Source organism: Mustela nigripes, chromosome 5 (genome assembly GCF_022355385.1).
Source record: "Mustela nigripes isolate SB6536 chromosome 5, MUSNIG.SB6536, whole genome shotgun sequence".
Classification (NCBI taxonomy): domain Eukaryota; kingdom Metazoa; phylum Chordata; class Mammalia; order Carnivora; family Mustelidae; genus Mustela; species Mustela nigripes.
In genome coordinates this window covers 16,982,936-17,006,357 of record NC_081561.1, presented here as the reverse complement: position 1 = coordinate 17,006,357, position 23,422 = coordinate 16,982,936, and the positions used below count along the sequence as shown (strand labels likewise).

General features: G+C 42.1%; 1 protein-coding gene across 4 annotated transcripts in view; it reads left to right on the top strand.

Annotated features, from left to right (window-relative positions):
- Positions 1-23,422, top strand: part of KIF13A (kinesin family member 13A) — a 203,826-nt gene that overhangs the window by 69,131 nt on the left and 111,273 nt on the right. For all 4 annotated transcript variants that reach the window (XM_059399512.1, XM_059399510.1, XM_059399509.1 and 1 more), the window contains exon 2: positions 13,550-13,562. In XM_059399512.1, coding sequence (XP_059255495.1) covers positions 13,550-13,562 — 13 coding nt within the window. The remainder of the gene's footprint in view (positions 1-13,549; positions 13,563-23,422) is intronic.

Sequence of the window (23,422 nt, the reverse complement as noted above, 5' to 3'; positions counted from 1 at the left end):
CCCTCATGCTTCCTAATAGGATCACATTGCCATGAATGCTTGCCACAGACACATTATTGCCAGGGGCTCGGAAGCAGCTCCCGTGTCTGTATTGTAGATAGGGATGAGGGATGTCTTCCTGCCTCCTAAAACGTCTTCCGTATATCAGAGATGGGAATTACTGGAATTGTAGTTTTTACGCCTTCGTGCTTGGACCCAGTGTGACTCTGAAATTAAGTGGTCCCGCACAGATGTCTGACAGTGTATGTGGGCTGCTGAGTCAGGGTGTCTTGGTCCCACAGCCCTCGAGGTGGCAGCTCCTTTAGGCTCTCGAAGTCCATCAGCATCTGTTGTCAGGGCAGCAGCTCATTCAGCAGTGGGGGAAAGAGAGGATTACAGGTGCAACACACGGCTGACAGTGCGAGATTCGTGAATCCTCTCTGTAACCCCACTGTTTCGAAGGGCTTCATGTACATTGATTCATTTAGTCCCCACATCTAAGTTCCCATCAGTAGAAAGTGGTGGGGACAAAGAATGGGGCCGGGGCTTCTGGATCCCTGCTGTTCACGGCCACCCCGGGCTAGACTCATAACGTGCCACTGTCTGCCCCACTAGGATAGTCAGCTACTATCCCTGCTCTGGTGAAGCTGTGGCATGTAGCGTGATGTAGGACCCCCTAATGTAGAAGCATCTTAATTGGGGTCAAGTCTGTTAGTAGCAGATAGACTGAGAATTAGCCTGAGAAGGGCTTCACAGAGGTGCTTAATTCTTGATTTTAAGTCAAGAATTGGCACTTTGTGCTGCAGTTTTTTCAGAAAGCCTCTCTGCATGATGCGTTTGAAGACACAGCAAGGAAATTGCCCAAGAGCCATGTTTTCTCTGCTTGACTTTGTTTTGGTTAAGCCATTGTGAGTCCTTGCCAGGTTTTACCCTGCTGGGAATTGCCACTATGGCGATGGGGGGGGGGTGGCGGAGCAGGGCAGGAGCTCCGTGAAGAGTGCTCCACAGGTGTGGCCCTGCCCAGGGGTTTCCCCGGGGGCCTCAGTACACAGCTGTAGTCAGCCTTTACAGTCAGCTGTAGTCAGCATTTTGTTAGGGGAAACAATTCGGGTGTGAGTTCAGGAGAAACAACTCGGGTGTGACTTTCCTTGACAATATTAGGAAAAAAGGCAGGGAATCTGTTACTGATGATAGCAATCACCTGTAATCATGGGTCACTTGTACAACTTTCCACTGCTTTGTTTACCCTTCGTCATCTTGGAGATATGTATATAGACCATAGGAGTATCATTGTGTTGGATTAAAACATCATGTTGGGTTAAAACTCTGTGGATGCACTTGTGTACTCACCTCAAACTTTGCATTTTATTGGAATCTTTTTTTTATATTAACCAGATGATTATATAGAAATTATATATACACATACATATGTGTGTGTGTGTGTGTGTATGATTATATAGAAATTAACCAGTTGATTATATACAAATGAAACTTTCCTCTGAAACTTCTACTTGGCTTCTGGGCAGCAATTAAACAAACAAACAAACAAACAAAAAAACAAAAAAACCACTTGCAAAAGGCGGTTTCCTTTTTAATACCGGTCCCTCAGAGACGGATACTTTTGTAAGGAGTTGGGACTGGATCCTAGCATTTTACCTCTAAAGGAGGCAGAGCCTGGCCAGGACCTCGGAGGAGATCTGTAACTCCTCCAGGACTGGTTAAGAGTTCACAGACCACCACCCACCCTCCGACTGCTCTGTGGGGAGCACGGGGCCGGGGGAGATTTCCAGACTGACCCAGGTAGTAACCGTGAGAAGGGCAACAACAGTGTTTTGCTCTCTCTTGTCAGTACTTCAGGCCACCGAATGTGGCGGGTTTCCCCAGGCCAGCCAGTTGTCCTGTTCTCTGTGTGCAGCAGCGCGGCGTCCTGCAGTCCGGTGCAGTTCTGACACCTGCCTACCTGGAGTCACTGTCAGATCCCACCGGTGTGGGGCTCAGCCCCACAAGCTTGTCCTCCTCCTCTGTCCCCACCTCAGATGCCAGTGTGAGTCCTGGGTTGTCACCTGCCATTCTGACTGAGCTATCACCCCGTCCTCGGGTGTGGTAATTCACTACAGAAGGTCAAAGAACTCAGGAACAGTCTGTTGATGAGGTTGTCAATGTATCATGTTTATCATTATTATCCTGATGTAGCTCAAATGGCCGATGGAGGAGATGCATGCGGCAGGGTGCATGGGAAGGGGCACACAGTGTCCATGTCCCGCTCTGGGGAAGCCTCCCTCCCGGCACATCCAGCTGCAAGCTGGCCACGCTCTGACCCCCACTTGTTAGGATGCTGTGAAGGCTCATGATGACTGATGAGGGCAGGATTGATTAAGCACAGGCCATCGGTGATTGGTTCAACCTCTAGCCCTCTCCCTTTCTCTGAGGTGGGGGTTTTTAGATTTTAGGGTCAACTTGAATGCCTTTAGTTTTGTTTATTAAAAAAAAATTTAGCCAACAAAATTTTTATTAGAAGCATATTTACAGTTCCTTGTGTTATAACAGAGGTGAAACCTGGTCTCCGGTTGGTAATCCATTGGCTGGTTGACTGGGTCCTTTAACCGGACTGCATGGACAAAAATGATTTGCCAGCCATTTGGTGGACACCAACGGGCTTTAGTCAGTTCCAAGTAGAGGGTCCTCACTGCATCCTTCCTGCTAACTGAGTGGAAACGGTCTGGCCTGGATCGTTACAAGTCACGTCTTGCTAGGTAGCAGACAGATTATACACAGTTGTGCAGAAAGAAAGCAAGGATTTAAAAATTTAGCATTTTATTGTATTATATTTGCATACTCTTAGAAGCCTAAGGCTTTTTTTGGAATCATCATAATTTTAAAATAATACCACCAATTTTATAAGACCTGAATTGATTAAGGAAACCTCCCATGCTCATTGTAAGGTTTTGGTATTACTGTATCTCAGAAGTTTATCGCTTCTGCTGTAAAGTTGATACGTCTTTATTGCAGAAGATGCTCTGGACAGTGACTAACAGAAAGCAGCTTTTGTTCTGTTTTAAATCCCCTTGTGTCGCGGTTCTTTAGTGGACTTCAGGAGGGAACTGTGAACATGTGACCTGGCCTGTAGGGCGCCTCTCGCGTCGGTAGGAGAGGGAAGGGTCTCTGTTTGCCGCCTGGGTTCTGGTTCTCCTGCTGACCTCTGCCCTTTCGCTGCCAGTTTTCCTGTCCTTCAGCAGTGCTTCACGGCCTTCAGCCGGAGGAATTTACCTCACAGACTGCAAAAATAAATGGCAAGTTTGTAAATACAAGGTCACTTTTAAAATAAGGACTCTTACATATGTGCCTCGTTGTCCCTGTGGCCACTTTGCCAGCTGTCACGGGAGTTTCCTTCATCCGGAGGTCAAGGCCGCAGTTCTGGTGTGATCCGCTTGATGAGGTGGGCTCCCCTGTCGGCCCTCACCCACCTGCTCTTGAGTCTTTCCTGGAAAATTTAATATAGTTTCGTTCTTAGGAAAGTGTCCAACTTCATACTTACTTATCTAGTGATCTCCAAAGGGTTTTCTTTCTGTTCTTTCCCTTCATTATACATGTTTAAAACAAAACAACAACATTTTTTATTTTCTTAAAGGATAAAATCCTGTCTTAGAAGTGATGTCGTAGGCACAGATCACTGTGGCATCAGTAGTAGGCACCCGCGGGGCCCCCAGCACTGCAGCAAGCAGAACGGCAGGGCCCCTTGCCGAGTCTGGGGTCCCCCCACCTGGAGCTGGTTGCGCTGGTCCGCAGTGCCCCGGCCCTCCCCGCCATTCTCCTCTGCCCAGCGAAGACATCTGGGACTCAGTACGCGCCGTATTCAGTGTAATGCCTAACGCGCCGTATTCAGTGTAATGCCTAAGGATTCTTTTTTCTCGAAAACTCATGTCTGAACACTGAAAACATTTGAACATTTTGAACTTTCTAAAGAGAGTGTAATGGCATCCATGTATCTGTTGGTTGTGCTCGAACAGTTACAACGTTCTGCTCTCCCTGCTTGTAGAGCGTTACTTTTAACGACATGAATTTTCTCTTTAACCAAAAAAAAAAAAAAAAAAAAAAAAAAAAGTGCTCTCATTTTTCAGCTCTCAGTAACTTTTTCTTAGATGAAACAGAGTTTGAGCTATGTTGGCATTTTGCGTGCGTCCTCCTGGACGGATGTTTGTTGTAAGAACAGCACTAGCATCTAACATTTATTGAGCGATGACTGGGTGCTAATGGTGAGTGATGTTGGCCTTGGGGCCACATGTTATTCTTCAACAGCCCTGAAGGATTGCTTTTCTATCCCCATTTTATTGACACAAAAACTGAGGCTCAGGGGTGCCTGGGTGGCTCAGTGGGTTAAGCCTCTGCCTTCGGCTCAGGTCATGATCTCAGGGTCCTGGGATCGAGTCCCACATCGGGCTCTCTGCTCAGCGGAGAGCCTGCTTCCTCCTCTCTCTCTCTCTCTGCCTGCCTCTCTGCCTACTTGTGATCTCTCTCTGTCAAATGAATAAATAAAATCTTAAAAAAAAAAAACAAAAAGAACCCTGAGGCTCAGAGGCATTGAATAAACATGCCCAACGTCAACACAGATGGTGGCAGAGCTAGAGTTGTCTGGCTCCCAGCCCTGATCCTTCACCACTGTCCTGTTTTACTTACAGAAATTCCAGGGGTTCTGGGCTGGCCCTGTCGGTGGAGCGTCTGACGCTTGATCTCAGGGTTGTAAGTTCGAGTCCTGTGTTGGCTGTAGAGATGACTTAAAAATAAATTCTGAAAAAAAAAGAAAGACATTCCATGTGGTCATGCCCTAAGGACATAATGCAAATACACCAAAAAAGAAGAAAATCAAACCGCCAGTCTTTCTGTTCTGGTGTAAAATGAATTGCTTTTCTTTTTGAGTTTTATGGCAAATGAAAGCAGGTGAAGTGGACTGATATTTTTTTTTTAAAAAGAAGCAGCTTTCTGTGAAGGAATAATCAGATTATTGGGATTTTATTACACATGATTTGAAGTTAAAATTTTAAACTCACAATGTATTAATTTAAGATAATTAAAGCCGTTTTAGTCTCCATCCTCCTCAAGTCAGTCTTCCGGTCTGCGAGGGGAGTACTGTGTAGTCACCCCACAGCACCCAGCCGTCGTGGTGGGGAGGCCGGGCGTGTGGTGTGTGCCAGTCAGCGGGGCTTACGGAGGCCGCCTTGCAAACATCTGCCGGCTCCCAGCAAGTGGGAGAGCAGCGGAGCCCCAAATCAGAACTTTTAGAAGTCTGTTCCACTGAGGGACGTCTCTCCAGAGGCTAAGCGGTGGGTGGAGCCCTTGCGGGGTCAGTGTGGTCTCTGGATCCGTGGGGTCACGGAAAGCCCAGGGATGCCTGAGGGCGGCAGAGCTCGCAGGTATCGGAGTGGGGAAGCCGACGGCAGAGACGGAGCCGAGGAGTAGGCTCTCAGCTCAGGGTTACCTTAAACTGTGATGCGAGACACCGGGCACTACTCGTCAGTCAGAGACCCCGCAAGTGGCGGATCCAGAGAGACCCCCTCCTTCCTCCTCTGAGAGGAGCGGCGTGGGAGTGCACGGCAGGAGTCTGCTGGCTTTGGAGACTCGAAGCAGGGCCGTGCGCCAGAGATAGAAACACTCAAGTCACAGGCCAGGTGAGCACAGAGTGCTGCTGGAGACCAGGGAGGACAGGAGGGACTGACGGCCTTTCTCTGAGGGTGCACTGAAGAGCAACCCCCCCCCCCCCCCCGCCAGCTCTCAGCTCCTCCACGGCCAGAGACTGGGAGACTGCCGTCTTCATTCCTGTCCTCCAAAGCTGTGTGGAAAGTGTTCAGGGAAGCAGATTACTTAGCCTCTGGCCCCTGGCAAGGGTAGTGCAGTTCCATCTTGGACAAAGACATTTGAGAATCACTGAAACAGGCCCCTCCTCCAGAAAATCAGCAAGAACATCCAGCTAAGACCAAGTTTACTGATTAATGAGAACTGCAAAACTCCAATGCTAGAGGAATACAGCACATAGAATTCATGTCTTTTTCTCCATGATTCATACAGGAATTCAGTAAAAGTGGCAGAATATAAAATCAGTGCACAGAAATCAATTACATTTCTGTATACCAACAATAAGAAAGAGAAATTACAGAGTTAATCCCATTTACAATTGCACCCAAAACCTTAATGTACCTAGGAATAAATCTAACCAAAGAAACAAAGAATCTATATTCAGGAAACTATAGAACAATTAAGAAAGAAATTGAAAAAGACAGAAAGAAATGGAAAAATGTTCCATGCTCATGGATTGGAAGAAAAATATTGTGAAAACATCTATGCTACCTACAGCAATCTACACATTTAATGCAATCCCTATCAAAATACCATCAACTTTTTTAAAGAAATGGAACAAATAATCCTAAAATTTGTATGGAACCAGACAAGACCCCAAATAGCCAGAGGAATGTTGAAAAAGAAAAGCAAAGCTGGTAGCCTCACAATTCCAGACTTCAAGCTCTATTACAAAACTGTCATCATCAAGACAATATGGTACTGGCACAAAATCAGACACATAGATCAATGGAACAGAATAGAGAGCCCAGAAATAGACCCTCAACTCTGTGGTCAACTAATCTTCAACAAAGCAGGAAAGAATGTCCAATGGAAAAAAGTCAGTCTCTTCAACAAATGGTGTTGGGAAAATTGGACAGACACATGCAGAAGAATGAAATTGACCCATTTCCTTACACCACACACAAGAATAGACTCGAATGTATAAATGACCTAAATGTGAGACAGGAATCCATCAAAATCCTTGAGGAGAACACAGGCAGAAACCCCTTCGACCTCAGCCCTGCAACTTCTTCCTAGGCACATTGCCAAAGGCAAGGGAAACAAGGTCAAAAGTGAACTATTGGGACATCATCAAGGTCAAAAGCTTTTGGATAGCAAAGGAAACAGTAAACAAAATCAAAGAACAACAAGCAGAATGGGAGCAGATATTTACAAATGACATATCAGATAGAGGGCTAGTATTCAAAATGTGTAAAGAACTTATCAAAGTCAACACCCAAAGAACAAATAATCCAATCAAGAAATGGGCAGAAGACTTGAACAGACATTTCTGCAAAGAAGACATCCAAATGGCCAACAGACAAATGAAAAAGTATTGAACATTAGTTGGCATCAGAAAAATACAAATAAAAACCACAATGAGATACCACCTCACACCAGTCAGAATGGCTAAAATTAACAAGTCAGGGAATGACAAGATGTTGGCAAGGATGTGGAGAAAGGGGAACCCTCCTACACTGTTGGTGGGAATGCAAGCTGGTGCAGCCACTCTGGAAAACAGTATTGGAAGTTCCTCAAAATGTTGAAAGAAGAGTTACTCTGTGACCCAGCAATTACACTACTAGGTATTTACCCCAAAGATATAAATATAATGATCAGAAGGGGCACCCCAATGTTTATAGCAGCAATGTCCTTAATAGCCAAACTATGGAAAGAGCCTAGATGTCCATCAGCAGATGAGTGGATAAAGAAGATGAGGTATAAGGTACCTGGGTGGCTCAGTGGGTTAAGCCTCTGCCTTCGGCTCAGGTCATGATCTTAGAGTCCTGAGATCAAGTCCCACATCAGGCTCTCTACTTAGCAGGGAGCTTGTTCCTCCTCTCTTTGTCTGCCGGCCTTTCTGCCTACTTGTGATCTCTCTCTGTCAAATAAATAAAATCTTAAAAAAAAGAGAAAGGTATATATACACAGTGGAATAGTATGCAGCCATCAAAAGTTGGAATCTTGTCATTTGAAACAGCATGGATGGAACTAGAGGATATTATGCTAAGCAAAATAAGTCAGTCAGAGAAAGACAATTACCACATGGTCTTACGGATATGTGGAGTTTAAGAAATAAGGTAGAGGATCATAGGGGAAGAAAGGAAAAAATGAAACAAGATGAAATCAGAGAGGGAGACAAACCAGAAAACTCTCTTAATCTCAGGAAACAAACTGAGGGCTGCTGGACAGGAGAGAGGGATAGGGTGGCTGGGTGATGGACATTGGGGAGGTCATGTGCTATGGTGAGTGCTGTGAACTGTGTGAGATTGATGAATCACAGACCTGTACCCCTGAAACCAGTAATATAGTATATGTTAATTAAAAAAATGTTCAAAACCAAAAAATGAAGGGAGCAATCCTTTGTTAGCTGAGATGCCGAACTATTGTGAGAAGAGCAGATTAAAAAAAAAAATCTAATACACGTTGACTCAGGCTCAGAAACTCCCAGGCCCAGGCCCAGGCCCATTGTCTCAACATGTGAAGATACCATGTTAAAAAACGCCTTTTGCTAATAAACTTAAAAAAAAAAAAAAAAAAAGGAGGAAGGAAAGAAATACATGTCCTTGGACTCATCTCCAGGAGACAGATGTCATTTAACTCTGTATCTTTCAGATAGAGGCTATGGCAGTTTTCGATGTCCAATCAGTAAAGCAGTTAACACATGGACGAGAAATCCCTCTTTCAGAAGACACTGATCTGTTGCGTCTCCTGAAGTATTGACTCATGTAGGACTCATGCACATTGGGGTGTTTGGGCATCTAACTTCTGAGTAGCTAACTGTAGTTGATGGGGTGCAAATAGTGAACAGAAGATGCCTTGTCCTGTAAATCTTCCAATAGGAGGTTTGACGAAGGCACTACAGCTACATAGGGTTATGGTGGTAATACGTTATTTATACTGCTTTATTTCAGTTGTTTGTTAATCTTTCCTTGTCTAGACTACCTATTAAAGGACAAACTCTTCATTTCAAGACCAGGCCCAGTATAGGTCTGCCTTATCTTTTCAGTCCTGTTTCCATGTGTGTGTCTCCTCTAGTCCTATCAAATTCCCTTTCTGAATTTAGTTGACTTCTGAAGCTTTTGAGGGTTTGACCCTTGTTAACCTCCGATTGAACTTCCCTATATGAAATGCTGGTCTACAGAAATATCTATTTTTAAATAAGTCATTGAAAACAGGCGAGATTTTCTTGCCACCAAATTTTGGGATTGTGCTGGTAATCAAAGAAAATCTTCACATCTGGATTATATTTGACTCAGTAATGTAAAAAATTAGTTCTGAGTTCTTCTACGTAGCACGTGACGTGACCTGTGCTTTTGGGGAGTTGAAAATTTAAGGCTACGCGAGATTCAAAGATAGAATTTCTGAAGGCTACAGGACTTGATGTGCATGAAGGAGTGCTAAGCTGTTTTGTTGACCACAGAGATCCTGAGGTATCCTGTCAGCGGTGGTAAAGACCAGGGTGGTCTCCAACAATGCTTGTGGAATTGAAATAATTGAATTGAGCTTTGAGCCATGTCGCAAAGTGGGGAAATTTGGTCAAACTGGGGAGACAGAAATGGCATTAAGGCATGCAAAAGACAGGGGTAGTGTGGTGAATATACCTGGTTTGAGTAACCTTAAAGAGATCCGTTAACTTGCTTATCCTGAGAGAAAGGCAGCTTTGGTGTTTGGCCAAGTGGAGCTACTATCCAGGTACATCAGCACCTCTTTTTTTTTTTTATTTCTTTCGTCTTTTTCTTTTTGGAAAGTGGGAGAAGTTAAAATTTATTTTCACATATAATAAATGTTATGGAAATTTTTTTCAAACGATACACTTACTGAAAATAGTACATTTCATGTAAAAATCACTTCTTCATGGACCATACAAAATTATGAAATGACTCAAATAATTCCCACCAGGGTTTCTAACATTATATATTACTGTGAAACAGTTCCTGAGTAGGAAGAGATTGGAGACATTCTAGTCCAACCCCCTCATTCTATTTTATTTCATTCTTTACATTTTGCATGTGGTCCTCCGGTGACGTGGCACACAGAGACCACAAACAGAACAGCTAAGATTTATTGAGGGAATATTGAGTTCCAGCCCCACAGTGCATCCCTTCTTTCTCTCCAAATCCTGCGATCTAGAAACACAACCTTGTTGGCTTCTGAAACATCAGAATGTGCTCAGTTTATTTCTTTGGAATACACACACACCGAAAATCTCATGATAACTTACAGAGGATCATGTGATTAGAAACAAGGACTTTTTTTGAAGATGAATGAGAAGGTGGGCAGTGAAGAGCTCTGGTTGCTACCCAGGCCGGAACCTGAGTGTCCACGGAACCACTTTCTGATGAGTCAGCATCAAGCCTGGGCCTGTGGGTCTGTGAGGTCGATGTGAAGGGATGTTCTTTGTACTTGATGGAATGTTTGGCCAAGGACGTCGCCTCTTTCTGAGCCATGCCATCATCTGTGACAGGCTGGACCTTACTGAGAGTTTAGGAAACTCTTTGTTACGCCTTTACCTATACAATCACCAAAGGCCTTAATTTTAAAAAATATGAATTTTGATGTTTCTGATAGATGGTTTATATTATTCATTCTTTTTCATATATATGTATGAAAACTTTTATCTTTACACTGTAATAGCGTATTCATTTTTTTCAAGGGGTAGCATACTATATTTAGTTATAGTATAAGTATTACTCATATTGGAAAATTTTTTCTTCACAACTACCAGCAAATGTCATGTAGCCTCTGGGGATTGGGGTAGTAAATCATGGTTCTGAATTAGGATGACTTAGTTGCTTGTCTCTTAATTCACATCTCAGGAAATCTTTACCAGTTAATGAAGTATAGTTTTGGTTCACGAAGAGACTTGCTTTTCCTTATTTAGTAAGGATCTTTGTTCTAAACTAAATGGTTATAGTAAATGTGGATAGAAGCAGGTCCATTTAGTGACTTCCCTTTTCCTCATGCTCCCCAGTCTCCATTCTTTTTTTTTAAAAGAGAGAGAGAAGAGGGGAAGAAGGAGCAGAGGGAGAGGGAAAGAAATAATCTCAAGCAGATTCTACTCCTAGCACAGAGCCCGACACGGGGCTCAATCTCATGACCCTCAGATAACGAGCAGAGCTGAAAACAGGAGTCAGGTGCTTAACGGACTGAGCCATCCAGGCTCCATTTATTCTTAAATAGTGCTGAGAAACACAGAAAAACAAGGCAGAAGCATATTGCCATTCCCATATGTGCTGTCTTTCTAAGCGAAAGGGATATATTTTTAAAAATATTTATAATGCTGAAATAAGATTGGTTTCCTAAGAAGAATAAGGGAAACCACATTGGAACGTCAGTGAAGGTTGGATAGCTTTATTGTTAGCTCAGGAGGTAAATATACTATCGGTTACAAACCAGCATGTCTTTGCTGCTGCTGCTGATTATTACACAGACGTGGCCGAAAGGAAGCTCAGGAAAACTCTGGAGAGCTCCCTGGGAGTCCTGTTAGCTCATTCTGTCCCCAGTACGTTACTCGGCTCATCATAGTCTTAATGTGGAATGTCTATTTTATTTTATTTTTTAACAGTATTTATTTATTTATTTGACACACAGATCACAAGTAGGCAGAGAGGCCGGCACAGAGAGAGGAGGGGAGGCAGGCTCCCCATGGAGCAGAGAGCCTGATGCGGGGCTCGATCCCAGAGCCTGCCTGGTTAAAGGCAGAGGCTTTAACCCACTGAGCCACCCAGGCGCCCCTGGAATGGTTATTTTATTAACTTGGTCCATGCTGTTTCGTATGATTACTTTATTATAACTCCAGTGACTTGTCTGTCCTTTGTTAAATAGAGCAGTGATTTAAATGGCTCTTAAAAAATAAAGCAAGTAAAATAAGAGAAGGTTTAGTCAAAAGTACTGTGCATGATGTTTTCATTATAGCTATACCTGCTCAGAACAGATGCCGTCCAGAGCACTGCTGCACTTACGGAACATTTCTTGGCAGAAACCTCAAAAGTTTATGCAGTGAGCAAAGGTCCCGTAGCTTTCTTAGAATGAAACGCACTCGTGCATTTTTCAAACAGAAAAAATCCTGTTTGAAAGGGTAGATAGAATGTTGAGTTTTACTCGACGGCAGCCAGAAATGCCAGGTTTTCCTCTCTAAAACTGGAAGATTAAAAAACCGCATTCCCATTGTGCCCAACTGTCTGAGGTGATGGCCTACGGGGATCCTTTTGGTGTAGTCATAGAATTTCAAGAAGATTATGGGACTGTCATGGTTTTCTTTGCCTAATTTAAAACTTCAGAGTTGTCTACCTGATTTTACAATCCGTGGACATTCTTCCCTTGTTACTGAGCTCCGGGTTTTATCTAGGGCCCTCAGAGCTCTGTGCAGAGCGTTGGGCCCAGTGCTGGAGAAAGGTCACTGTGCTATTTTTGCCTGTACCTTTTGATTTCCATGCCCTCTGCCCTGGAAAATCCGTTTTGTTACCCTCCAGATTTTATTTCTTGTGGAGAAGGAATAAAGCCATGGGGAAAATTCCCTCATTTCTTTCTTTCTTTTTTTTTGAGATTTTATTTATTTATTTGACAGAGAAAGATCACAAGTAGGCAGAGAGGCAGGTAGAGAGAGGTGGGGGGAAGCATACTCCTCGCTGAGCAGAGAGCCTGATATGGCGCTCAATCCCAGGACCCTGAGATCATCACCTGAGCCGAAGACAGAGGCTTAACCTACTGAGCCCCAGGTGCCCCACCCCCTCATTTCTATTTCATGATAATTTCACAGTTTATGAATGGGTGATACTAGAGGTTGATTAAAAACAACCACATCAGGAAGGCTACTACAGACTGTCATAGGATTGCATTGCACAAAAATCATTGTTCAGCCTTTTAATTTTGTATACACAGAAAACATTTGCAGAGCGGGTCAGCCTGCTGGTTTGTTACTTTGAAAGCTGTTTGCTTTTCAGAGTTTTCTCCAGGTGGTAATTTTAGCTGTTTTTGGGAAAGTAACATGCAAAAGTGAACGTTTAAACCGTGTGGCTGGTGGTGGGAGAAGGCTGTAACTTGTTCTTAAATTTCTCTTTAGTGTTGAAATATGGGAAAATAGTTGAGAGCCGTGGCTTTTACTTATTTAAAGAGTTATTCATTCATTCGAGAGAAAGGGAGGGAGTAGGGGGAGAAGCAGAGGGAGAGAGAGAATCTCAAGCAGACTCCCCACCAAGCACAGAGCCCATTGTGGGGCTCAATCCTATGACTCTGAGATCATGACCTGAGCTGAGACCAAGAATTGGACGCCTAATCATCTGAGCCAGGCAGGCGTCCCATTAAACAGATTTTTTTTTTTAATTTTTTTTTAAGATTTTATTTATTTACTTGTCAGAGATAGAGGGAGAGAGAGCGAGCGAGCACAGGCAGACAGAGAGGCAGGCAGAGGCAGAGGGAGAAGCAGGCTCCCTGCTGAGCAAGGAGCCCGATGTGGGACTCGATCCCAGGGTGCTGGGATCATGACCTGAGCCGAAGGCAGCTGCCCAACCAATGAGCCACGCAGGCGTCCCCCCATTAAACAGATTTTATCACTTGAGGCAGTAAAGTGAATTTGGCTTCTCATCTTTGTAAAATAGAATACCTTTCAGATCATGTTATCAAGATGCTGAGTTTCCCTTATGTTTTTTTTTTCTCTTTCATTGCTTCCCTTTGATGTGGCTGCTGTGTTGACAACCCTTTCTACTTTGGCTGCTGAATTTTTGTTTCCATCATTAAGGAAACCTCCCAAGGTAAGCAGTTGATGTGGAATTTTGTGTGCGTGCATACTAAGTGTGCAAACATCCAGGACTTCATTCATCACAGTAACCCATGTGAGAAGAAAAATCGACATTTTAATTAAAATTTAAACCATGAGAAAACAGTAAAGACATAAAATTAGAATGCTCCTCTAGATTTGCAAAACATTTTCATCATTATTTCATTCTTGGAATTAATGCTCTGGTCCTCAGAGCAAAGCAAAGCAAGTTCTCTTTGCTCTGGCCAGTCTTCAGTGGTTTGTTTACCAGAGAGTAACCCGTAAGTTAGAGAGTAGGTGGGGGAAAGAATCTGAGAAGGGGGATCTGACTGATCAACTCCTGAATAATTGAAGGCTGATTTTGTTACCGGTGAGTATTTTATTGGGTATCAAAGGGACGCTTAGTGCCAAAAGAATGGAGAAATTCAACCAGTCCCTGACCAGTAATGCTGGTTATAACTTCGGTCTCTGAGATGGAATCAAGACAGGCTGATCACCCCCACTCTCCATTACATGGTCAGAATCTAAGACGTGCTGGGGGAGGGTAAGGCATCTAGAGTAGATTCGGCTTACTTGCCTCTCAGGCTATAAAGAAAAATGAAACTTAGCTTTTACAAGTGGAAACTCACCAAAATGCTAAATATTATCCTTTATGGTTACTGAAGGCAATATAGGAATTGTCCTTGGCACTAACGTTTCAGCTCTAGCACGGAAGGTCCACCTGGAACAAATTGCATGAGATCTTTTAAGAACGAGGAAATATATGATGTTATAGAAACGTAAGCACTAGCATCAAGCCAGCCCTGAGGAATTAGAAGGTTCTCCCTGAGCACTTCCTGACGTGGACATAGTCCCAAAAAGCTGCGACCAAAAAGGTGTCTCTGTTACTCGGAAAGATGTGAGTTTCCCCCTGAGTAGCTCTTCCTTCCCTTGCTGTTGGTCCAAGAGCTTTCAGAGCAGATTGTCGACCTTGTGATGCATTTAATTCTTTCCCCACAGAAAAAAGCAATGAATCCTAAGCAGTTTGACATATGGCTCCTTGGTGAAGGAGAAGCACTGAAATTAAGGGTCACAAAAACACATTTTAAAAAATCACTAATCTCTTTATACATAAAGATTTTCTGGGTTATTTTCTATTCAGTATTTAGAGCTTAGTGATTTCCTGAAGGGTTCTATTGATAGTTCCTAAGAAGTACCATGAAATTTTCAAAGTAAAATCAATGTGAAATCCCCACATTTAAATATATATATGTATATGTCATAAGGCATATCTGAGAAGTATAAATATGGTCTTGAAATAAGTGACACAATAGAGCCATATTTTGAAAAAAAGACATTAAAATAAATAAGGTCTTTTCTTGCAGAAACTGTAAACATTACAGCAAACAGGAAAGGGAAAAGTGTTTTTCATGATGATTACATAAATGAATCTTACTGATTTTAAAGAATGAGAGTTTTTGCAAATGACATATCTGATAAAGGGTTACTATCCAAAATCTATAAAAAACTTACCAAGTTCAACACCCAAAAATAAATAATCCAGTATAAAAATGGCCAGAAGACATAAATAGACATTTTCCCAGAGAAGGCATTCTGATGGCTAACAGAGAGTGAAAAGATGTTCATCAACACTCACCTTCAGAGAAACACAAATCAAAACCATGATGAGATCCCACCTCACACCTGTCAGAATGGCTAAATGAACAACACAGGAAACAACAGATGTTGATGAGGATGTGGAGGAAGGGGAACCCTCTTGCACTGTTGGTGGGAATGCAAGCTGGAGCAACCACTCTGGAAATAGTATGGAGGTTCCTCAGAAAGTTAGAAATAGAACTACTCTGCAACCCAGCAATTGTACTACTACGTATTTACCCAAAGGGTACAAAAATAGAGATTTGAAGGGATACATGCACCCTGATGTTCATAACAGCGCAATGAACAATAGCCAAACTATTGTATTGAAAGAGCCCAAGTGTCCATTGACCGATGAATGGATAAAGAAGATGCAGATATATATACAGTGGAATATTATTCATTGTATATATACAATGGAATATTATTATTTCATTCAAAAGAATGAAATCTTGCCATTTGCAATGACGTGGATGGAGCTAGAGAGTATTATGCTAAGCGAAATAAGTCTGAGAAAGACAAATACTATGTGATGTCATTCTTATGTGGAATTTAGGAAACAAAACAGATGAACATATGGGAAGGGTGAAGAAAAGAGAGAGGGAAACAAACCATAAGCGACTCAATGATAGAGAACAAGCATGAGGGTTGATGGAGGGAGGTGGTGGGGGATGGGATGACTGGGTGATGGACATTAAGGAGGGCACTTTTTTGTGATGAGTGCTGGGTGTTATATGTTAAATGATGAATCACTAACTTCTCCTGAAAACAGTATTACACTAGATTAACTAGATTAACTAGAATTTAAATAAAAATTTGGCTAAAAAATAAAACTGCTTTTTAAAAATGGAAAAAAATAACTAAATAAAACAGATTTTTTTTTTGACATGAATAATTAACAAAATCATGAAAGACTGGTTGGTTCAATTTAAGAAGAAATTTTTCTGGGAAGGGGGCAAAATGCTACATGAATGAGACCTGATACTGCATTCTAATGGGGGTGGGAGGGAGAACATAGGCACAATTTAGTATAAAATCAGTTGTGTTAAGGGCCACAAGAGGCATAATATTCATGGAAGTCATAGGATGAAGGGTCTCATTCTGACTTTTGCAGATCTGAGGACAGATAAGACTGGAACTAATATTAAAACTTACGCATGAAGGCACTGGAGAAATTCCAAGTTGGTGAAGAATTATCAAATAAAATCCAAGAGATGGTGGAAATTTAGAGAGGTCAGCCTGGTTTTTGAGTGTATGCCATTCACATAGAGCAGCTTAAAGGCAGACCAGTGTTTCTAACTGCCTCATGTGATCTGGCGAGCCTAAGAGGGCAAAAATGTTGGAGTTCATGACCTGTACCCCTGAAGCAAATAATACATTATATGTTAATAAAAATTTAAAAATACATAAAAAGAAATGTTAGAGTTCAGAGTTTATCAGAGGTAGAATCCTTGGTAAACTCTTTATACTTAGGGTTGGCTAAGTAGATAGAGATGCAGCTTTGGGTGCTGTAAAAAGATGAAACAGAACTAAACCTGCCTTCACATGGATTACTGTGTGGTTATAAGTTCTTTATGTGATTAGGAAGTCTCAAGCACTAAAATTAGATCAAAGTGATCCTAGAATGGAACATTCCCACAGGCACCTGGCAGAAGCAAGTGTAATCCCAAGTCTCTAAAGATTTCACAGACCATTTTAAAAAATATATTTTATTTATTTATTTGAGAGAGAATGAAAGAGAGCAAGCATGAGAGTGGGGAGGGTCAGAGGGAGAAGCAGACTCTCTGCTGAGCAGGGAGCCCAATGTGCGACTCGCTCCTGGGATTCCAGGATCACGACCTGAACAAAGGCAGTTGCTTAACCAACTGAGGGACACAGGTGCCCCTCCACAGACCATTTTAAAAATACAGTGTCTGGCACACAATTAAAGAGGTGCATTACAAGATAAGGCAACATGAACGGGAAATAGCAAAAATAATAAAAAGTAGAAATAGACTCACAGGTGCTTCAGATGTTCAAACTGTTAAACATGAACTTTAAAGTAACTGTGCTTATTATATTTAAAGTGATAAAAGATAAGACTTCAAAATGTTGGGAAGGACTAGAAATTACAAAAAAGTGACCAAACAGATTTGGAAAATAACCCAGTAGAAGTTCTCACCCTGACAGTCCCAAAACCAAAATTGAGAACTAGTGTTTGGGTTTAGCAGCAGACTTGATGCAGCTGAAGAGAGCATTAGATAACTAGAAGATAGGTTAGCAGAAATATCAAAATGAAATGTAGAAGAGACAAATTGTGCTGGAACAATGAATGTTAGCATTCAGAGAAATGAGTTTAGATACAAACTTTATTCCCTTCATAAGAATGAACTCAGTTTGGATTGCAGGCCTAAATATGAGATGCAAAACTGTAAAACTTCTAGAAGATAGTGTGGGGGAAATCTATGAGATCTTGACGTTGCTGACGACCTTTTAGATGCAACATCAAAATTATGACCTATAAAAATAAAATTGATTAGTAGAATTCAATAAAAGTACAAACTTCTGCAAAGTCTCCATGAAGAGAATGAAGAGAAAGCCACAGACTGGGAGAAAAGGTTTGTAAAACATATCTGATAAAGGACTCTTATCCATCATATACAAAAAACTCTTAAAATTCACCAGTAAGAAAATGAACTACCCAATTAAAAGATGCAGAAGACCTGAACAGACACCTCAGGAAAGAAGGTGTACACATGGGAAACACACAGATGAAAAATGGTTAACATCAAATGTCATTAGGGAGTTGTACATTAAAACAATGATGAGATGCCACTGCACACCTCTTAGAACAACTAACCTCTTGACAATACCAAGGCTGGTGAGGAGCTGCTGTGGAGTGCCAGGAACTGCCATTCATTGCTGGTGAGAATGAAAAGTGGTTGAGCTACTTTGGAAGGCAGCTTGAAAGTTTCTTACAATGCCAGATATATTCTAATCATTTAGCTATGTAATAATGCTTCTAGGTTTTTACCCAGATGAGTTGAAACTTTGAGTCCATACAAAAACTATACATGAATATATACAATGGCTTCATTTATAATTGCCCAAAACTGAAAGCAAGATGTTCTTCAGTAAGTAAATGGGTAAACAAACTGTGGTATATCCATACAATGGAATACTGGGTGAATTAACAAGCCATGGAAAAAACATGAAGGAACTTTAAATGCATATTGATAAATCAAAGAAGCCAATCTGAAAAGGCTTTATACTGTATGATTCCAACTATATGACATTCTGGAGAAGGCAAAACTACAGGCATTACAAAAATTACAGTGTACCTGGGACAGGACCCCACAAAACATGGCAGCTACAGAACGACGGTTGGATGTGTGAGGAGAGGAAAGAAAGAAAGAGATTTGCTGGAGCAGAAGGACACTCACCAGTTGAGCAGGAAAAATGGTTTGAGTCCAGCTAAGTTTTTACTCCCCTTCACTGATGGACAGAGCCACTTTGCTAGATTAAGCCAGAGAATACAGTGTGTCCTGATTCCATTCTCAAGACAATCCAAATATCTGACTGGTCCATTATCCAGATGCGTGTGTCTGGCTTGACCCCGAAGTGCCCATGAGATTTTATAAACCTCACCAGCACCATGGATTCTCTTGTCATTGATTTGTATTTTAAGGAATATTTTTTTGTGTAGTTGGTTTGGGCAGTTGTTGAAATTTTGTCTAATTATTGAAATTTTGTCTGATTATGTGATAATGGTAAATATGATAGTCACCTACCTGCAATATGTGCTGTTTCTATTATTGTAGGGATTTTATGCATTTTACTAAGAAATGTTCTAAGGTAGGGTTACTGATTAGGAGAAGGGAGGGGCTGCCCTTCTGACTATTTGGGTGAGTTCGCACTATTCTTACTCAGCTGTTGTGCAGGAGAGGTCTCATATTCTTTATATTTATCCCTGGTACTGTACTCTTAGAATGCCATTTCCATTGTTACTGTTAATAGTATCTATCTTTAAATCAGTACTTACAATATGCCAGATTCACTTTAAATCCAAATTAAAATTCAATGAAAACTTGGTTGTCTTCAAAGAGAAAAAAAAAATCAGTGGTTGCCATGGGGAGTGAGAGGAGAGAAGGGGTGAATAGGTGAGGCGTGGGATGTTAGGGCACTGAAACCACTTTGTGTAATACTATAATGGGGAAATATAAAATCATGCATTTATCAAAACTCAAGAACTGTATAGCTCAAAAGAGTGAATCCTAATGTAAACTATGGGGATTAGTTATTAATGATTTATCAGTATTGGCTCATCAATTATAACAAATATAACACACTAACCAGGTTACTAATAGACGAAACTGATGGGAGGTACCACAAGAGGAGGTATATGGGACCTCTGCATCATCTGCTCAATTTTTCTATATACCTAAAACTGCTTAAAAAATAGTCTATTATTGGGGCGCCTGGGTGGCTCGGTGGGTTGAGCCGCTGCCTTCGGCTCAGGTCATGATCTCAGGGTCCTGGGATCGAGTCCCGTGTCAGGCTCAGCGGGGAGCCTGCTTCCCCCCACCCTCTGCCTGCCTCTCTGCCTGCTTGTGGTCTCTTTCTGTCAAATAGATTAAAAAAAAAGTCTATTATTTAAGAAAATAATTTATTGTACCAATAGAATATAAAAGAAAAACTGTATGATCATCTCAGTAGATGCAAAAAAAGAACATTTGACAAAGTTCAACACTTATTTATGAATAAACTTGAAACAATCTAGAGAGACGCAGAAACTTAATGTTGTTAATGGCATCCTTTAAAAATCTACAGCTGTCATCATACTTACTGGTGAAGGACTGACCACAAAGATATTATTTTAGCCACTTCCACTTAGCATTGACTACATTTCCTAGCCAGTGTAATAAGGCAAGAAAAAGAAATAAAAGATACTCAGAGTGGAAAGGAGGAAGCAAAATCATCTTATGTACAGGCAATACAGTCACATACCTGGAAAACATTAAGAAATCTCCAAACAAGTTCCTAGAACTTATAAATGGCAAGGTGGCAGGGCAAAGGTCAAAATTCAAAATTGTATTTTTCTATACTATACTAATGAGCAATTAGAAAATAAAATGTAACAGAAGCCCGATAATTTACAGTAGCTTCAGAAACATTCAGTACTTAAGGATATACTTTAAAAGTGCACAAGACCTTTTTATTAAAGCCTCACATATATTTGGTCATTTGATTGTAGATGGATATGCCAAGAGAGGAGCATCAACTGTGTTCACAGAATGACAGGGCACAGAGCTGGACATGAAAGGGAGTCTTGGGTGACAGATCTAGAAAGAGGTTGAATGCAAATCCAGCTCTGGAAGGCCTTGATGCCGGGGTTGGCCCTTGATGCCTTCATTGTGTCTCTACCACTTATTTTGACCAAAGCAGTGGACTAGTTTAGGCTCTGCTTCAGTAGGTTAACGTGAAAGCAGAACATAAAGTTTGGGTTGGAGGAGTAGGGAAGCTGGAGATGGCGTTCCATAAAACGTACCAGAAGAGAGGTAGGAAGGGCCTGCGCTGATGCAGTGCCAGGAGACTGGAGAAGAGGAAGGGTCAGATTATCAAAATGTTGCAGAAATAGAGTATCCAGGACTTGGATCCTGAGAGCATATGAGAGACAATATAACAAAGAGGGTCAGAGTGGACTTTGGAGTTTGAAACAGAGTGGCTGAAAATCCAGCCGGAATTCAAGAAGAAAGAGCTGGTTTGGGGCAGGGAGAAGTTGATGCGTTGGGTTTGAAAATGGGTTGAATTGGGAATGGTTGGGAAAGCATCAGGTATGGAAGCCCCGCAGTTGCGCAAGGTTTGCAGTCTCTGCCCTAGGAAGGTCGGGTAAATTCTGGTAAGGAGGAGAGAAGAGATGGAAGGAAGGGGTATCTATTACGTCGTCCAGGAAGAGAGGATTGAGACGGACAGAAGACAGGAGAGAGTAGTCTGGGCCTTAGGAAACAGCCTGCTGTGGAGAGTGCGGAGCGGAGGAAGAACCAGTAAAAATGAAGGGACACCAGACATTCAAAGGGGCCTGGCTGGTGGCGGTGACACCTAGGAGCATACCTAGACACTAGTTCTTTCCAAATTAGGTTTCTTTTGTTCTAAAAGTTATTTTTTCTGGTGTTAAGTTATTTATTTATTTATTTATTTTTGGTGAGAAGATGAAGATACTTCTGTGGTTAACTTTTAAAAGTTAGATCAAAAAAAATTTTTTTAATATTTTATTTATTTATTTGACAGAGAGAGAGATCACAGGTAGGTAGAGAGGCTGGCAGAGAGAGAGAGAGAAGCAGGCTCCCCGCTGAACAGAGAGCCCGACGTGGGACTCGATCCCAGGACCCTGAGACCATGACCTGAGCCGAAGGCAGCGGCTTAACCCGGGCGCCCCAACATCAAAATTTTTTTAATAGTTTGTGTACGTTCCATGTTAGGGTGGAAAGGGAAATTTATATTTGTACTTGGACTGTTCTGTTTGGCACATGTTACATTTTGTAAGTGCGGACTCCTGAGCAGAGACATATTAATTTTAGCACAGTCCAAGTACATACCTTTAATCCTCTCACCAGTAGCTCTTACGAAATATTTATAGGAATGTGTCCTATTTCCCTTAAAAAGAAAAGCATTTGGACAAACATAGAGACACCTGCTTTATGCCTCCTTGTTAAAACAAAACAAAGCAAAACAGAAAACAAAGAGGCTTTGTCTCCTAATTTTCAGTATCGAGGTGGTGTGTTTTTCTTGAACGGTGCGACTAGTTTTGAGTCCAGGGTTTTGTGTTAGGGGTATGAAGGCTTGTTGGTTGAGCCACCTTCTTGTAGACTTTGTGTTTTGGCAGGAGGTGGTACAGAGGTAGAGGACAAGTGTGTAGAGAATCAGTAATTATGCCATCATGCATGCTCTGTTGCTGAAGAACAGGGATTTGTCCTCAGTCCCAATAGCTTTGCCTTTAGAAAGGAGCAGGTTCCAGTTCACCCTGTTGGACCTCAGAATGTCTGTCATGTTCTAGGAACCTTCACTTTTCATGCTTTGTCATGTCTGGCACAAGTGTCTTACTTTCCCGAGGAGCTATATGGAAACGCACAGAAGAACAAGTGAGTTCTTCCTCCTTTTCCTGTTCTCTCCTCTCTGTCGGTATTTACTGAACACCTTCCATGCGCCCCGGGAGCATAGCAGAGCCGGAGTAAGTTTCTGAACTCAGACCGTTCAGACCCTCTTATTCGAAGAGGAGATGGATGGGAAGGAGTGAATTTGACCAGAACCGTGCAGTGACAGAGCTTGGCTCCAGTCCTAGGACTTCTGATCGCCTGTACGTTCGGTTACACCACGTGGGTGTCAAGCAGGTTTTCTGTTTGTTGGGTTTTATGGAGCAAAGATAGGAGGAAGGAGGAAGAGGGAAGAGTTTGGGGAAGATAGAAAGGTCTGGAAGATCGCTTCCTTTTTTTCCTCTAACTCTCCACCGTTGCGTTTATTACCTCAGAAATTGGTGGATGATTTATCTGAACAACTCGATGTTGTTAATTAAGCTCACCTTAAGTGTTTTTGAATTTTATTTATATGATTAGGAACTACTGAACTTCAAGGTCTTTGATCCCTCCTCTATGTCCATAATTTTGTCAGCAAAATCATGAGCAGAAGAAAATGACATTACAGTGCCGATAGTATCCTTTGAGAAGTCAGACCAGTGTACCCAAAATCTGACCTCGCAGAAATTGCTCAGAGGAAAGGAGGGGACAGTCTTGTGATGTACAGCTTACACCATCTCATTCACCTTTACGGTCGATGACTGTTGGCATTTTCTGTTGCCTCCCCCACTTCACTTGGTGAATTTCTGAAAACCAAGGGTTGGCCTCCCCTGAGAGGGACTCCAGACCTACGCTGTCTGGGACAGCCGCCGCGCAGCCACATGTGAGCTTTGAGCATGTGCCGAGTGACTGGTCAGGACCGAGATGTGCCACACATGCAGAAGGCACATCAGACATCAAAGACTTAGGATGAGAAAAGTCTATCTAAGGTAACTATTTTGGATAGATCAGGTTAAGTAAAAAATATTAAAATTTTATTTCGTCTCTCTAAGTTTTGTAACGTGAAACATTTTAAATTGCATATGTGGCTCACATCCTGTTTCTGTCGGACAGCCCTGTTGCGATCAGACACATGGCTGAGGATGCAGCAACTTTTCGGCGTCCGTGCAGA